General features: G+C 41.4%; 1 protein-coding gene across 1 annotated transcript in view; it reads right to left on the bottom strand.

Moving 5' to 3' along the window:
* The window catches only part of LOC139385733 (roundabout homolog 2-like), a 73,648-nt gene that overhangs the window by 32,804 nt on the left and 22,090 nt on the right, over positions 1-18,754 (bottom strand). Inside the window, exon 3 of the mRNA XM_071131006.1 lies at positions 10,336-10,662. Within this exon, the coding sequence (XP_070987107.1) occupies positions 10,336-10,662 (327 nt within the window). The remainder of the gene's footprint in view (positions 1-10,335; positions 10,663-18,754) is intronic.

Genomic DNA, 18,754 nt, shown 5'->3' with positions numbered 1-18,754 from the left:
AGGTCGCAAAGTTCAAGGGGGCCGAATACTTTCGCAAGGCACTGTATACACACACACACACACACATTTTGTGGGACACACTGTATATTGTAAAATTCGACTGTACAACAGACCAATCATTTAATATCCAACTTTTAACCAAAAGTATTCATACTCATGTTAGAATTAAACTTTTATCTACTTTCTCAAAACATAAGATTAATCTGTAAAACAAACAATGAGACACTGTTTGGTTACAACACTGAAGAAGATGTTGAAGAACCATTTTTAAGAGACTACAGAAGGGTGCACCAGGTTACGCAAAGAAAGGTTTACAGGCAAGTCGCTTTTTTTACTGGAAGGCGAGCCAACTACCTAGGAAACACTTCAGATACGAGGTTGGGGTCTCTGTTTTTAAACAAAATTTGAAACAGATACAATTTTGTTCAATTACAAGATATAAGGTGGCCAATAACTGGAGACTGTATGCCGATAATACAGGCTGTCGTTTTTTGCTAAACCGCTTATCAAAAAGCTAATAGTAGTAGCATTTCCACTGAAATGTCAAAAATGCTAATTGCTAACCCGTTAGCTAACATTTTTACGACACCAAATCACAAAACATTGATGGTTTGATCACAAGATAACATGGTTGAAGGTAATGTATTTCTTAAATGCTGTTGAATATGCCGATAATATGGGGTGCTACGCTACAAATATGACAGTTTGACACAACGAACGACAAAACTAAAAAAGGAATGTGATCTTTGTCACTGTCACACAGTGAGGTTAGCAGCCTTTTCTATGCAAATGAAGACCGGATGAGATGCTTGACTTGGCAGCCTCAGGTCACCTGTGCAGCACTACTACTCCAGCCTTGAAAATTCTCTCTCTCACACATACTACTTCAGAATAATCAATGTCTCTTCTTATACCTTTATAAATATTTCAGGTTGGCATTTTACAAAGTAAAGAATCAGACCAAGACTATCTGCCTGCCTAACTATCCATCTGTTAACACAGTAATGCATCAACACCCAATCAAATTAATTAGCACCGCAAATATGCTGTGAATTAGTCCAATCTCAAACATCAATTAATCTAAACACATTAGTGAACTCGTCCCGTCTACCAACTGTGCATCTCTCCAGCTAAGCCACACTACCCCGTCACTTATCCCCTGACATGTGTTTGACAGATCCCTCCTCAGCACAGCAGCTATTTGTGTCTTTTAACATGGCATTTATATTTCACAACCACAGTGACTGACTGACTACCATCTCATTTAGTTTATCACAGCCATCTAGAGCGTATAGAGTGTCTCCCTTCTGTCTTAAGTTGTAAGGGCTGCAATTATCTTGGGAAACGTGATGCTATGAATATTCCAATCTCTGAGAAGCTGACAAATGGTGGCTGAGCCTTCGCTGAGCAGGCTGCGTTTCAGATCCGCTGTCAGGATTGAAGTGGTCATCTGTCGATCTCCCCCTCCCTCTCGCCAGCCCACCAATGAGACAATCTGTCACACACTCTCTGCCTGCCTGAAGTCGCTGCCTGTTCAAATGCAGCAGTAGCTCTACTTTTGATCATGTGGAGGCATTTCATCTGTATTATAATGAAGCACATTTAATTCCCCAACTGAAACTAGGCTTTTGTCATTGACGTGACATTTAAACTTTTAGAAAAGTCGACTTCTGTTTCCCATTTGTTTCAAAAGTAAAGTCTTGTACAGAACATTAAAAAGATTGTCAGAATTCTTCATCATCAACTGGAGTTTTTTCTGTCTCAGATTGTAATACACCCACCACATCTGAATCTAAGATACACAAGGCCTATCAGCTCATCCAACTAGTAGGAGTTGCTCACCTACAGTCTGGGGTGAGTTAAGTACATAGGCAGGGGGGAAGTTTCAGGGGACATTTAGTAGCACGCGGGGCCTGGACATCTGTCCCTTCAGGGGTCTAACGGAACCCCGACCTCCCATCCCACCCACAGAACAAGGAGACCAACACAAGATCCCCCCCCCCCCCCCCCTTAAGACGAGAGATGGATGAACTATAACCTGTCAAAGCACACACCCTTCCCAACAGTCTGTTCAGTAGTCCCACCTCAGCTGGCTGCTTGTTTGAAAAGCTTCAGATAGCTGAAGGCTAATTGAAAGTGGTGTATTGTTTTTAGAGCTCAGTCTGTAAATGGCCGGTGCAGAGACGAGACCGGGAGCACAGAGACCATCACTACCCAGCCATGTTGAGGGAACTGAAGAGAAGACATGGCTATAGAGCCAATGAGTGAATAACTTTCATTTCACAGAATTCACACACTATTATAGTTTTATGAAATAATGATGGCACCACAGGAATCTCCTGATATTCTCAGACAGACAGATGGCCAGGAAACTTCCTGAGGTAAAGTCCAAAACACAGTATTTCTACCAGACCTGATTCACACAGATGGTGAGTAAGTACTAGGACTTCCTGAATCTGAACTATCCCAACCTTACCTTACAAGAGTGGAGAACGGGGCACCTAATGTCCTGGGCTGGCCTGAGGATAAATAAAACCCATATTCACCCCCTGCTATTATTTTAGCTCATTTTAAACAGTGTGGTTAAATGACTAACCATTATGCTATATGTTTACTACTATAATAACTGTTACATTAGTCATTTAGCAGACGCTCTTATCCAAAGCGACTTACAGTTGTGAGTGCATAAATTTTTTTCATGTTTCAGGGATATACAGATTAAGAGATTAAGAATATCCCCAGAATATTCACCACTGTATCTTTAAGTGACATTAATCTCAATATATAGTGTTTAGCAAGAGTGCAGCTTTAGTGCAATCGAAGTGGCCATCTGTTAATGTTTTGAAGGGGGGAGTTGGGAGAGTAGTCATGGTAATAATGGGCTTTATAAAAATAAAGTAATGGTCTGAATTGCCATGTGGCCCTTGTGTAGTGGGGTTCATAGTGAACTGACTGACCAGCAGACTAAACATCAGTCAGTGATCAGATTCACTGAACAGTCTAAAGGCAGGATGGGAGGAGTAGGGTGATTGGGGAAGAGTGTAGGGAGAAGGTGAGGTTGGAAGGGGACTCGAAAGGTGGCGTAGGGGACAGGGTTGAGAGGTTGGGCAGAGTTTAGGGGAATTTGTCAAACGGGATGTTGGAGGGACAGAGTGCAGGTTGACTTTATTTGGGATGAGTCTTGTCCTTGAGGCAGAACTGAGAGATATCCGCTAGATGCAAAGTCAGAATTGTCTATATTGTAACAAAAAATCATGAAAAATAAAAATGTGATTTTTGGTATTAATTTAAGGTTACTTAGGCATTAGGGTTAGAAGTGTGGTTAAGGTTAGATTTAAAATATGATTTCATGACTTTGTGGCTATGCCAGCTAGTGACCACTCTGCAGAGCCTCCTCCAGATCAAGATTCATGATGAAAAAACACTAAACAGCGGACAAAGTGGGGAGCTGTGTACAGCAGCACAAGGCAGCTCCCGCTCAGCCCAGTCCGAAGCTCTTCTCTGTCCTGGCACCCTCCCCCTTTCCTAATAGCATCGACTTTGCTGATAACATCTTTATTGAGGGAATATATACTTGCTACGATTGTGATATGTAGTTGTCTCAACGAGTTATCTTAAGATAAACACACTAATTGTAAGTCGCTTTTTGCCAACGCTGCATACGACTATACCAGTCAGCTAATACAGGACTATTATAGGCCCAGTGCACTACTTATGTGAAAAAATGTTTTATTTCGTTTTTTATATAAAAAAAACAACTGTATTCTGCTTTTTCAGGGCACCCTCAGCACCCCTACTTCCCAAGGCAGGTCCTAGAATAAAGTGACCTGATGGCCAGCCAGCCATTGTTCTTTTGTCTCAGTACAGTAGGAGTAAACCGATTAGAGGTGGTCTAATGCCATCTCTCTGCTACTGCCGTGTCATGGCTAATAGAGCCAGCGGGATTGATTTAATCCAGCCATTGTCTGTGTCTACTGAGGTTAAAGAGGGACTAGGTCTCTTGAGCCCGTTGTGTTTGAATGCTTGGACGAGCGGTAAACTAATGCCTACAAATTCATCCTTAGGCACTTGTTAAAGCCAACTCGATTATTCAAAATCTTGAATCCTTTATGTAAATAATTATGAGAAGAAAAAGAGTAATGTAATGTAATGTAATGTAAAGTAGTATCCATGATATCTGTCCATACAGAAAGCATCTCGTCTGCATTTCTTCTTCAGGGTTACATAAGAGACCGGTGGCAGAGTCGTAGTGTAGAAGAGGCCAAGAAACAAGCTACAGCCAAAAATGTAATTCCTTCATAAAAAAAACCCATCAGGAGAAGACGGACATCGCTGTAAAGCCCTTTAAGCAAGTAAAAAAATAAATAATGTTAAACTTTATTTTGAATCCAGCTCAGATATTGCTACAATGGAAAGGCAAATACCTGTGGAAATTTGTGAAAAAAAAGAAATAATAAAATCACCCGATTAACTCTTTAGTCATGTCCCAGTTTACCCATTTGCTTATGGCCTTGCCTACACCTAGCGACTTGTTTTTTAATTATATGAGCAAAACAAATATTACATTTGATTTGGAACGGAAAACCAGACAAAATTAAGGGTCGATTTATATAAAATAATATACATTTGGAGGGCAGAAATAATTTAATTTTAAAGCATTAGACCTCTCACTAAAGGCTTCAGTCATACAAAATATATATTTACATCTGAACTGGTTCTCTAGCAGATTAGTAAGAATGTCTCACTCCATGTTCAAGAAGGGCATTTACCCTTTGTTCAGATTACAACATTTCCCTTTTGGTTATTTGAAAATGAAATACTTTCCAAAATGTCACTATTTTTAAAACAAGCCATAGAAAGTTGGTTGCAATTACAGGTTAATCCACCAGAAAAGACAGAACAAATATTATGGTTAAAATCAAATATACTAATTGATAAAAAAAATATTTAAAAAATAATAATAATTATACGGTATAATCTTTGTAAATTATATCATAAATAGGACTGGTGGAATTGTCACACGTGCAGCTAACAAATATATGGATATGTGTCACGCCCTGACCTTAGAGAGCCGTTTTATTTCTCTATTTGGTTAGGTCAGGGTGTGATGTGGGGTGGGCATTCTATTTTTTCTTTTCTAGGTTTCATTATTTCTATGTTTCGGCCGGGTATGGTTCTCAAATCAGGGACATCTGTCTATCGTTGTCTCTGATTGGGAATCATACTTAGGTAGCCCTTTTTCCCTCATTTCAAAAAAATGGATGGTCTTCAGGGATCGATGGGAGGGGTTGAGGGTAGCTGAAGGATGGACAAAAAAACAAGCAAAAGATAACTTCATGTGTACAGACTAAGGTTAGTTTCAAATCTAGCATATTTTATTTAACTTCAAGAGAAGTGAATATTACATTTTATGAAATATATTAAATGAAACAAACCAAAAATTCAGTGTGTGTAAAACCACCACACTAGAGCAGATAGCCTAGAAACAGTGCATTCGGAAAGTATTCAGACCCCTTGACTTTTTCCACATAGGTATGTTACAGCCTTATTCTAAAATTTATTAAAAACATCCCCTCAGAATGCTGCCACCACCATGCTTCACCGTAGGGATGGTGCCAGGTTTCCTCCAAATGTGACGCTTGGCATCCAGGCCAAAGAAACCAAATCTTGTTTCTAATGGTCTGAGGTGCCTTTTAGCAAACTCATTCTGTGCCTCAACACAATCCTGTCTTGCTTTTTGCTCTGACATGCACTGTCAACTGTGGGACCTTATATAGACAGGTGTGAGCCTTTCCAAATGATGTCCAATCAATTGAATTTACCACAGGTGGACTCCAATCAAATTGTAGAAACATCAAGGATGATCAATGGAAACAGGATGCACCGGAGCTCAATTTCAAGTCTCATAGCAAAGGGTCTGGGAGGAATCTTTACTTTACATTGTAGAATAATAGTGAAGACATAACTATTAAATAACACATAAGGAATCATGTAGTAACCAAAAAAGGGTGATCAAATCAAAATATATTTGAGATTCTTCAAAGTAGACACCTTTTGCCTTGATGACAGCGTTGCACACCCTTGGCATTCTCTCAACCTGCTTCATAAGGTAGTCACCTGGAATGCATTTCAATTAACAGGTGTGCCTTGTTAAAAGTTGATTTGTGGAATTTTCTTCTTAATGCGCCATTTGAGCCATTCAGTTATGTACAGTATACAGATGATAGCACTATTTGGTAAAAGACCAAGTCCATATTATGACAAGAACAGCTCAAATAAGCAAAGAGAAATGACAGTCCATCATTACTTTAAGACAGTCAATCTGAAAATGAAGTATTTTGAAAGTTTCTTCAAGTGCAGTCGCAAAAACCATCAAGCACTATGATGAAACCGGCTCTCATGAGGACCACCACAGGAAAGGAGACCCACAGTTACCTCTGCTGCAGAAAATAAGTTAATTAGAGTAACCAGCCTCAGAAATTGCAGCCCAAATAAATTCAATTCAAGTTCAAGTAACAGACAACATCAACTGTTCATAGAAGACTGCGTGAATCAGGCATTCATGGCCGATTTTCTGCAAAGAAACCACTACTAAAGGACACCAAAAAGAATAAGAGACTTGCTTGGGCCAAGAAACACGAGCAATGGACATTAGACCGGTGGAAATCTGTCCTTTGTTCTGAGGAGTCCAAATTTAAGATGGTTTGGTTCCAACCGTTGTGTCTTTTTCAACAAGACAATGAACCAAAACACACCTCCAGGCTGTGTAAGGGCTATTTGACCAAGAAGGAGAGTGATGGAGTGCTGCATCAGATGACCTGGCCTTCACAAATCACCCGACCTCAACCTAATTGAGATGGTTTGGGATGAGTTGGACTGCAGAGTGAAGGAAAAGCAGCCAACAAGTGCTCAGCATGTGGGAACTCCTTCAAGGCTGTTGGAAAAGCACAGCAGGTTAAGCTTTTAATACATATGCAAAATAAATCTAAAAACCTGTTTTCGCTTTGATATTATGGTGTATTGTGTAGATTGAGGAAAAAATATAATTTAAATCAATTTTAGAATAAGGCTGTTACCTAACTAAATGTGGGAAAAGTCAAGGGGTCTGAATACTTTCCGAATGGACTGTACAGAACACAAACAGACTCAGAACACAACAGAACACAAACAGACTCCTGTAAATTCTATATGACAGTATGATAGGTATAGTCTTTTAAGCAGGCGTGTTGACTAATTAGTCTGGCTGGTGGTATTCATGAGATTTGGGTAGACAACAACAGCCTTTAACAACCCTGAAAGCCAGCCATCCTATTAGCTCCTCAGTGATTTAAGCCACAGTGTAACAGCTGCAGCAGTACTAATTACTGCTCACAAAAGGGGGGGGGGGGGGGGGCTCTTCCTCCCTCCACCTGTTGTTCCTAGTATCCACACTTCTAACACTATCCTCAACCCACCACAACCTGGTGGGGAGGGGTGAAGCTAAGAACACCAGTGATGCTTAAATGTTTTTCTCTGGAAACTGTTTTGCTCTAATATTTGTAGTTTCTCTAATATTTGATGTTCTTCTGTTTATTTGTATTTATTAAAGGATCCCCATTAGCTGTTGCCAAGGCAGTAGCTAATCTTCCTGGGGTCCAGCAACATTAAGGCAGTTATGAGTGTGGAAATATCAATTATTATGGAAGCTGAACAAAAGCTGGCTCTATTTTTGATCATGTGTAGTGATAGAGCTCAGTGAGTGGCTGGCTTTGTGCTCTGGTGAAAGACAAGATGCAGGCAAATTGCTGTTTTGTGTTTTTAACAAGGAGACATTCCCTAATCTGTTACGCTCGTTTTTCTAATCAACACACTCCGCTAATCCATTTGCTAATGCCAGAAAGGGTCTGCATTCAGCCCAGTGTCACGCCACACTGACACAATTACAAGGGGAAAGAGAGAAAACAGCATACCACAAAGTCGTAATTGGCTTGATCAAATCAAATTTAAAAAATCATTTTTTATTTATTTAAGTTTAGGGTAAGGCATAAGATTAGCAGTGTGTTTAATGTTAGGATTAAAAACAGATTTTAAGAAGAGGAAATGTAGAAACAGGCTGGGTTCATGACTTTGTGTGTGGTAACTAGTGACAACAACTTGAGACTGAGGGCCATGATAATAGTGGGCATGTAGCCTAGTGGTTAGAGCGTTGGGCTAGTAACCAAAAGGTTGCTGGATCAAATCCCCGAGCTGACAAGGTAAAAATCTGTCATTCTGCCCCTGAACAAGGCAGTTAACCTACTGGGGTGGCCGCCCCACTAAGACCTGTTGCCGAAAGAAACAAACACCCACAGGTCATGGGAAGTGATGTACTTTAGTTGTTGTGTGTTACTACACACAAAGTCATGAACCCAGCCTGTTTCTACATTTCCTCTTCTTAAAATCAGTTTTTAACCCTAACATTAAACACACTGCTTGAAAGTACTTTTTACTAAAGTACTTTTACTTCACTACATTCAAAAACATAATTATGTATGGAGTAAAAAGTACATTTTCCCTGGCACCCAAAAGTACTTGTTACTTTAAAAAAAATGGTTAGCAGGACAGGAAAATGGTCTAATTCACTCACTTATCAAGAGAACATACCCATTGTTCCTGTTCCCAAGAAAGCTAAGGTAACTGAGCTGAACGACTACCGCCCCGTAGCACTCACTTCCGTCATCATGAAGTGCTTTGAGAGACTAGTCAAGGACCATATCACCTCCACCCTACCTGACACCCTAGACCCACTCCAATTTGCTTACCGCCCAAATAGGTCCACAGACGATGCAATCTCAACCACACTGCACACTGCTCTAACCCATCTGGACAAGAGGAATACCTATGTGAGAATGCTGTTCATCGACTACAGCTCAGCATTTAACACCATAGTACCCTCCAAACTCGTCATCAAGCTCGAGACCCTGGGTCTCCACCCCGCCCTGTGCAACTGGGTACTGGACTTCCTGACGGGCCGCCCCCAGGTGGTGAGGGTAGGCAACAACATTTCCACCCCGCTGATCCTCAACACTGGGGCCCCACAAGGGTGCGTTCTGAGCCCTCTCCTGTACTCCCTGTTCACCCACGACTGCGTGGCCACGCACGCCTCCAACTCAATCATCAAGTTTGCGGACGACACAACAGTGGTAGGCTTGATTACCAACAACGACGAGACGGCCTACAGGGAGGAGGTGAGGGCCCTCGGAGTGTGGTGTCAGGAAAATAACCTCACACTCAACAAAACTAACTAAGGAGATGATTGTGGACTTCAGGAAACAGCAGAGGGAACACCCCCCTATCCACATCGATGGACCAGTAGTGGAGAGGGTAGTAAGTTTTAAGTTCCTCGGCGTACACATCACGGACAAACTGTGTGGTGAAGGCGCAGTAGCGCCTCTTCAACCTCAGGAGGCTGAAGAAATTTGGCTTGTCACCAAAAGCACTCAAACTTTTACAGATGCACATTCGAGAGCATTCTGTCGGGCTGTATCACCGCCTGGTACGGCAACTGCTCCACCCACAACCGTAAAGCTCTCCAGAGGGTAGTGAGGTCTGCACGATGCATCACCGGGGGCAAACTACCTGCCCTCCAGGACACCTACACCACCCGATGTCACAGGAAGGCCATAAAGATCACCAAGGACAACAACCACCCGAGCCACTGCCTGTTCACCCCGCTATCACTCAGAAGGCGTGGTCAGTACAGGTGCATCAAAGCAGGGACCGAGAGACTGAAAAACAGCTTAGATCTCAAGGCATTCAGACTGTTAAACAGCCACCACTAACATTGAGTGGCTGCTGCCAACATACTGACTCAACTCCAGCCACTTTAATAATGGAAAAATGTATGTAGAAATGTATCACTAGCCACTTTAAACAATGCCATTAATATAATGTTTACATACCCTACATTACTCATCTCATTTACTGTACTCGATACCATCTACTGCATCTTGCCTATGCCGTTCTGTACCATCACTCATTCATGTATTTTTTATGTACATATTCTTCATCCCTTTACACTTGTGTGTATAAGGTAGTTGTTGTGGAATTGTTAGGTTAGATTACTCGTTGGTTATTACTGCATTGTCGGAACTAGAAGCACAAGCATTTCGCGACACTCGCATGAACATCTGCTAACCATGTGTATGTGACAAATACCCTGTAAAATCCAACTTCAAATCAGATTGTGACTTTCACTTCTACTAGAGTCACTTTCTATTAAGATATCTTGACTTAAACTCAAGTATGATAATTGGGTACTTTTTCCACCACTGGTCGTGGGTGACATATACAGCAAGTAAAATGACAAAGACTTACTGGCTACTTCCAGCGAAGCGTTGTGACTGACAGCCTCTCCTAGGTAGTTACGTGCCACACAAGTGTAGACGCCCTCATCTGGTTTAGAGCGTCGTCCGTGGACGATACGCAGGAAGAAGAGGGAGCCGCTGGGAAGGAGCATGCGGTGAGACCGAGGGTCATCCCGGTCTGTTTCCACCCGCTCACCATCCTTGTACCACTCCACAGTGGGGTTAGGCCTCCCCTCTGCCTTGCAGTTAAGGGTGGCGGGCTCCCCCTTGGACACGATCAGGTCAGAGGGGTTCTCCACGATCCAAGGTGGGCTGTCCTCAAAACGTGCCCGGGACCCTGCGAGGTGAAATAAGGTTACTATCCATGTAGCTGTCTATCAGTCATTCATACTGTAGCCCAAACCTGCCATCTCTGAAAGAAAACATCACAACACAATGTAATCCCATTGAGAAAAAAGGCAATAGAAAAGCCCTGACAGGCAAACCCAAATCCATCATCTCCACTGACATGGACGTAAGGATGCATGAAGTCTGAGGGAGAGGCAGATGGGTTGGACAAGAGAGAAATACATCTGTCGCTCACCACTGAGATCTGCTACTGATGCACCATGATAGTAAAGCTGACAAGGCTCAGAACTTTAGTACTGAAGATCTCATGTTGTTGTTTCTCCCCAGGGTGGATTTTGACTCCGTAGAGATAAATCACATCTTTCTTTCACCTTATAGGCCTCTGTTATTCTACTATTTAAATAGACACCTTTTCAGACAGCCCCTTTAGCATAGTTAAGGAAGTATCCTTGTATACTGTTCACACCGTAATGACTACATCATACCATATAGCCTTTTAACCACATCCATTGAGATGTCAATTGTCAGTAATGGTAGGTACGGTAAATCCTGCAGAAGAAGACAGGTTTATTCTGATGGGGTATTTTCAAAAGGAGGAAGAAGCCACAGGAGATCTGGCCAAACTTCTGAGATGGTAATAGCCAATCTCAATGTCAATCAGGATTTCAGCAGAAAAGACATGAAGGCCAGTGAGACGCTAACTAAAACAGAGAGAAAGCCAATAGAGAGTGAGAAATAGAAAGATTGAGAAAAAGAGAGAGCACTCTCCCATATCCCTCCCTCTTGAGATCCATTACTGTTACCCTCTGCTGTATGGGAGACGAGTACTTCTCCAAGCCAAGGGCTTTAGCTAAGCTTTTAGAGTAGATGCTCTAACAATGTGCACTACAGTTTTGTGTCTGGAATGTGAATCATTAAAATGAAGTAAAAAGGCCTCCAATGTGCTGTGTATGAACAGATTGATTGTAAAAACAAATCTCTATGGTTCTCCTTTGTTTAATTGTGATCTTATGTTTTCCTGTCCATCTGTTTTTTGCTTACTTGTTTGCCTGTTTATAAAACTTCAACTGAATAGACCAGCAATGAAACAGTTAAGATTTCTGAATCCAAATGTTCACCATGCCATTGAATATCATGAGTTATTTTTACTGCAGTCAGTCTATAATCTCCAGTGAAGTAAACATCTTCCATTACCAGAAGCATTTGGTGGGGAGGAGCATGCAGCAACATATTGACATACAGTGAGCTCCAAAACTATTGGGACAGTGAATGTTTTGTTGTTGAAATTATACAATGAGTAGGAGGTCAAAGTGCAGACTGTCAGCTTTAATTTGAGGGTATTCATCCATATCGGGTGAACCGTTTAGAAATTACAATACTTTTTGTACATAGTCCTCCCCATTTTAGGGGACCACGTATGTGTGTACCCTGTCGTGTCTTTGGCTAAGTCGGATTAAGTGATATGACATGCTATTCTATAAAATAACTTCTTCGTCATTAATATTACCTGATTGAGCTAATCATGTAAATGTAATTAACTAGAGTCGGGCACCACAAAATAATATTTAGAGAGCGGTTATCTTCCGAATAAACTCTTAAAGACCAAGTAATATTTTACATCAATAGCAGTCAATATTAATCGTCATCGTAAATCAGTCTCATCTGAAAGTTGTAAATTCTTGGTTATCTGCACGAACCCTGGCTAACAAGTGGAATTAGCAATACAAAATTGGGTTTAATTATTGATTTACTAAATACCTAACTAATCACACAGAATTACACATACACATATTTAAATCATAACTTGATTACAAATTACGTCATAAAGGAAAACGTCCCTAGCGGGCGGAACAGATATGACAGCTGGTTACACAAAAGAAAAGGGGCTGGGTTTGAGTGAAAGAGCGGGAAGACTGAGGAACTGAGGGCGAAGCTGTGCTATCATAAATACAGTATCTTATGCATTCTAAATTACCGCCCATTTGGAAAAGGAAAATGCAATAAATATTTACTCTGAGCTGCACTTCGGTAGGTTGGTGGTAGATGGTTGGGCAACACGGCCTTCCGAGTCCTTTGAAGAATGTCTCTGCTGGTAAATTGAATACGTTGTAGTAACGTCGTTGTGTTGTGGACGGGATACTCTGTCTGTTCTTTCCTAACCCTCGTTTGCAGCGGCTGTTGCTAACTCAACGGCAAGGCGGTATCACTTCTGTAGTGAATAAGAGTTCAAAGTTCATACCATTCGCAACCAAAGCTCACGCTGATGTTGGCTTCGTTCTGTAGTTATTATCTGAACCATTCTGACATCGGACCATTGTCCTCACAACAGGAGGTTATATTTTCGTCAAGGGCTTATATAGGAAGGGAGAGGAGGGCGTGTTTAAAAAGTTTTATAGCCCATGTCCCTTCACAGGGGCGGGCCACTGATTGAGCCCTACCTTATGAAAACCCAAATCTCACATTTTAGAAGCTAAAATCACATTTCATCCAAACACGAATAATTTCATATTCAAATATTTCAATTGAACAACAATTCCATGTGAATCCGATAACTCTGATGTGTAGACTTTCCACGGTAGAGTTCGTCATCTTATCATTGATGAGAATGTCTCAGATGACAACCGAACTGACATCATATTCATTAAGTTACCAGAATATAGTTTATTTCCCCCCACCTTCTGATGTTCACAGAATCTCTATGTTAAACAAGGGATTTTCAAATGTCACATCAGTAGGGTAGAGAGGGAAAATAGGTATTTATGACTGTCATAAACCTACCCCCAGGCCAACATCATGACACTTCCCAGTAAAGCAATAAAAATAGCCGACATTAACATATGTTGCTTAAGAAATAAGGGTAATACCTTTGATTATACAGTGGTAGCAATAACTGGTTATGACATCTACAGAAACGACAGAAATGCCAAATGGTGGCAGTGTGGCTGTTTAAATTCAGAAGCACATTCCTGTAAAAGCTTAGAGGATATCATGTTAAATGCTGTTGAAGTAATACAGTTACAGGTTTCTCTACCTCATCTAAAGCCCATTCCTGCTATAGAGCACCAAGTGCTAACAGTCAGTGCCTGGATAACATGTGAAATACTTGATAAATGTATGTGATTAACTCTACCCACATGTACAGTCGTGGCCAAAAGTTGAGAATGACACAAATATTAATTTCCACAAAGTTTGAATGAGTAGGCCTGTCAAAACCTTTGACTGGTACTGGAAATAGTGAATTAGAGCAGTGATGACTGCAGGTATTTACTTCAAAAGTAGCTACAAATATTAAAAATGTATTCAAAAACTTCAACAAAAAATTACTGGTATTGTCGGAATTGAAAAAACATTCCATGGTTATTTCCAAATGTATTTAACCTTTATTTAACTGGGCAAGACAGTTAAGAACAAATTCTTATTTACAATGACGGACTACCCCAGTATATATATATATATATATGTTTCAATTCCGACAATACCAGTAATGTGTGTGTGTGTGTGTGTGTACACACACACACACACACACACACACACACACACACACACACACACACACACACACACACACACACACACACACACACACACACACACACACACGTGGCCAAAAGTTTTGAGAATGACACAAATATTTATTTTCACAAAGTTGCTGCTTCAGTGTCTTTAGATATTTTGTCAGATGTTACTATGGAATACTGAAGTATAATTACAAGCATTTCATAAGTGTCAAAGGCTTTTATTGACAATTACATGAAGTTGATGCAGAGTCAATATTTGCAGTGTTGACTCTTCTTTTTCAAGACCTCTGCAATCTGCCCTGGCATGCTGTCAATTAACTTCTGTGCCACATCCTGACTGATGGCAGCCCATTCTTGCATAATCAATGCTTGGAGTTAGTCAATTTGTGGGTTTTTGTTTGTCCACCCGCCTCTTGAGGATTGACCACAAATTCTCAATGGGATTAAGGTCTGGGGACTTTCCTGGCCATGGACCCAAAATATTGATGTTTTGTTCCCCGAACCATTTAGTTATCACTTTTGCCTTATGGCAAGGTGTGCCATCATGCTGGAAAAGGCATAGTTCATCACCAAACTGTTCCTGGATGGTTGGGAGAAGTTGCCCTCGGAGGATGTGTTGGTACCATTCTTAATTCATGGCTGTGTTCTTAGGCAAAATTGTGAGTGAGCCCCCTCCCTTGGCTGAGAAGCAACCTCACACATGAATGGTGTCAGGATGCTTTACTGTTGGCATGACACAGGACTGATGGTAGCGCTCACCTTGTCTTCTCCGGACAAGCTTTTTTTCCGGATGCCACAAACAAATCGGAAAAGGGATTCAGAGAAAATGACAGTCCCAGTCCTCAGCAGTCCAATCCCTGTACCTTTTGCAGAATATCAGTCTGTCCCTGATGATTTTCCTGGAGAGAAGTGGCTTCTTTGCTGCCCTTCTTGACACCAGGCCATCCTCCAAAAGGCCTCGCCTCACTGTGCATGCAGATGCACTCACACCTGCCTGCTGCCATTCCTGAGCAAGCTCTGTACTGGTGTTGCCCCGATCCCTCAGCTGAATCAACTTTAGGAGACGGTCCTGGCGCTTGCTGGACTTTCTTTGGCGCCCTGAAGCCTTCTTCACAACAATTGAACCACTCTCCTTGAAGTTCTTGAGGATCCGATAAATGGTTGATTTAGGTGCAATCTTACTGGCAGCAATATCCTTGCCTATGAAGCCCTTTTTGTGCAAAGCAATGATGACGGCACATGTTTCCTTGCAGGTAACCATGCGTGACAGAGAAAGAACAATGATTCCAAGCACCACCCTCCTTTTGAAGCTTCCAGTCTGTTATTCGAACACATTCAGCATGACAGAGTGATCTCCAGCCTTGTCCTCGTCAACACTTACGCCTGAGTTAACGAGAGAAATCACTGACATGTCGTCAGCTGGTCCTTTTGTGGCTGGGCTGAAATGCAGTGGAAATGTTTTTTGGGGATTCAGTTCATTTGCATGGCAAAGAGGGACTTGGCAATTAATTGCATTTCATCTGATCACTCTTCCTAACATTCTGGAGTATATGCAAATTGCCATCATACAAACTGAGGCAGCATACTTTGTGAAAATTAATGTGTCATTCTCAAAACTTTTGGCCACGACTGTATAGATTACCTCGACTAACCGGTACTCCCTGTATACAGCCTCGCTAATGTTATTTTACTGCTGCTCTTTATTTGTTAATATATTTCTTATTGTTAAAACTGCATTGTTGGTTAAGGGCTTGTGAGTAAGCATTTCACTGTACCTGTGGTATTCAGTGCATGTGACAAATAAAATGTTTTTGATATCAATAGAGAAGTATATCTTCTGGGCAATTTAAATATTGACTGGCTTTCATCAAGCTGCCCACTCAAGAAAAAGATTCAAACTGTAACCAGTGCCTGAAACCTGGTTCAGGTTACCAGTAAACCTACGAGGGCAGTTACAAACAGCACAGGAATGAAATCAACATGTATTAATTACATCTTTACTAATGCGCTTTTTAAGCAGTATCCAAATCCATCAGATATAGTGATCAATGCTGAGCCTAATATAGTTTATAAGAAGTCATACAATACGTTTTGTAGTGATAATGTTGGTCTGTGGTGTGTAATGAGGTTCAACCAGATGCTGTACTTGACACATTTATGAAATTGCTTATTTCAGTAACTAATAAGCATGCACCCATTGAGAAAATTACTGAAAAAACTTAAATCCCGGAGGATTGATGAGGAATTGAAAAATGGTATGGCTGAGAGGGATGAGGCAAAAAGAATGGTAAATAAATCCTGGTGCACAACCGATTGGCAAACGTACTGCAAATTGAGAAATCATGTACTCTAAACTGAATAAATATAAGTTTCTATACTACGAAACACAGAAATTATATAAAGAATGATAGTAAAAGCTCATCTGCATGTGTAACGGCTCATCGACAAAGGACACAGTGCCGTGCTCTTTCACGGTTTATTCTGCAGACATACACACAACACAATGTGTAAACTTCAGAGCAACTGCAAAATCCGTCATGAAATCTCCTTCAAAGTTTAACAACTCTTGCTTTTTATAATAGTTGTAGATATCAAATCATTACATCTGTAACAACATGACTACAGAGGAGCGCTCAACTTATGACTCCATCTGCCATAACACAGCACATGGGCTACATGTGTACAGTAACATTGTTCCATAACAGTTTGGGAGCACGTACCTGCAGACATACACAACACAAATACATCCAATCACACAACATACAAAAAGGTCCATTTACAAGAAAACCAACATTTGAAGTATTCCAAAAGGATGAAGTGGAAGGAAAGTTGGCCAAACTCTCAAACCAACTACTGGCTGTAGGATGTCTTTCTACACATCTACACTGTGTAGTACTAGAACTCACCAATAAAGTACAATGCTCATGTAAAATAATGGAAACTGAAATCTTCACTAAACGATTGTGTGAGTCACAACTATAGTTTTGCTAAATCTCTGAAGGCTTGGATCAGTAACTTGCAAATATTTGCTTGAATATTAAGATCAGGGTCACTTAGTGTAGATAAATATGTTGACAGGTTTGACGATTTGCCTAACTGCACTAGGATTGTCATTGTGAGTGTAAGTCACTAGTGACAGTAAACTGAGTCACTAGGCTGTTCAGACTTTCCAATGTCAGCAGAAGAGCGTGTCTGATCACTGGATCTTTTCTGAATCTGAGTCTTGAGACCAGTGGTTCTGGAGGTCACACCTGAAGAAGACTCCTCATCTCTACTAACTGGTAACAGTATTATCCAATCTCGAGTTCTTCCTTCAGAGTCCACAACTCCTGACCAGGTAAAGAGTTCTCGCTCGTTCAGAAATGGAATTCATTCTCTCTTCTGCATAGGTCTGCTCCGCTTTCCTCTTCGTGATCTGATTCTCCCTGTGTGACACCTTGTACAGATACGTCCCGCTCCATTCCAGATAGTGAATCTTGACTCTCTTCTTGAGGAAAGGAACTCCCTTGTCTTGTTTGATACTGAATCCATCATCACATTGTGAGCACCGGAACTTGGAATCAGGCCAACGGACATGGATGAAGAGGCCAGAGACTGCACTGTCATCATCTACTGGGAAGAAGTTGACCAACATGATCAGGTTAAGGTGAACTACTTTTTCCCTTTCCAGTGGCTGCATTACATATTCTGTATGTGTGAGTGACTGGATTCTTGTCCAACCCCAGTGTAAATTGTTGATTCCCAGCAATCCGCCACTTTCCTCTGTCTTTGTTTGCCAATAGTACTCCATCGCCGACTTCTTTGGCAGGCCCCTTAACCTTTCTGTTGTAGATCTCAGTTTGTCCGTTTTGTGCTTTTGCAGCATGTTCCTGCGCTATCACCATAGCATCCTTCAGATCATTGGAGAGCGACACCACATACTGGTAACAGCTGGATCATTCAGAGTGTTTCTGAAAAGCACATCTACTGGCAGACAAGGCATCCTTCCATACATCAGGTAGAAGGGGGCGCACCCTGTTGTCTCATGGGTGGTGCAATTGTACATGAACGTCAATGTCTGCAGGTGTCTCGGACAGTCTTGCTAAGTGTTCGGTGCTAGAGCTCGGATCATGTTGCCAAGTGTCCGATTGAAACGTTCCACGCTGCCATTCCCCATCGGGTGATACGGTGTTGTGTGTGACTTCCTCACACCAGAAACTCTGAGCAACTGACTCTCGAAACTTGCCCATTGGTCACTATGAATTCTCTCAAGAAATCCATACACACAGAAGTATCGGTCCTACAGGATTCTTGCCACCTGTTTAGCGCACTGGGCTCTGTAGGGAAACAATTGAGCTATTCTTGTAATTGATCTGTTATCATTAGTACATCAATGGACTTCTTGCTTGAATCTTCAGCAGAACAGAAATAGATACAATCCAGTCGTAGCGGCCTAGTCAAGGTGATACTTTCCAGTGGAGCCCTGCCATCAGGCTCAATGGTCTTGCTGACAATGCAACGGTGGAAACCAAGGACATAATCCCTAACATCTCTGTCAAGGTGCAGCCAGAAGAATTTGTCTAG

Source organism: Oncorhynchus clarkii, chromosome 27 (assembly GCF_045791955.1).
Source record: "Oncorhynchus clarkii lewisi isolate Uvic-CL-2024 chromosome 27, UVic_Ocla_1.0, whole genome shotgun sequence".
Taxonomy (NCBI): Eukaryota; Metazoa; Chordata; class Actinopteri; order Salmoniformes; family Salmonidae; genus Oncorhynchus; species Oncorhynchus clarkii.
This window is presented reverse-complemented; position numbering and strand designations above follow the sequence as displayed.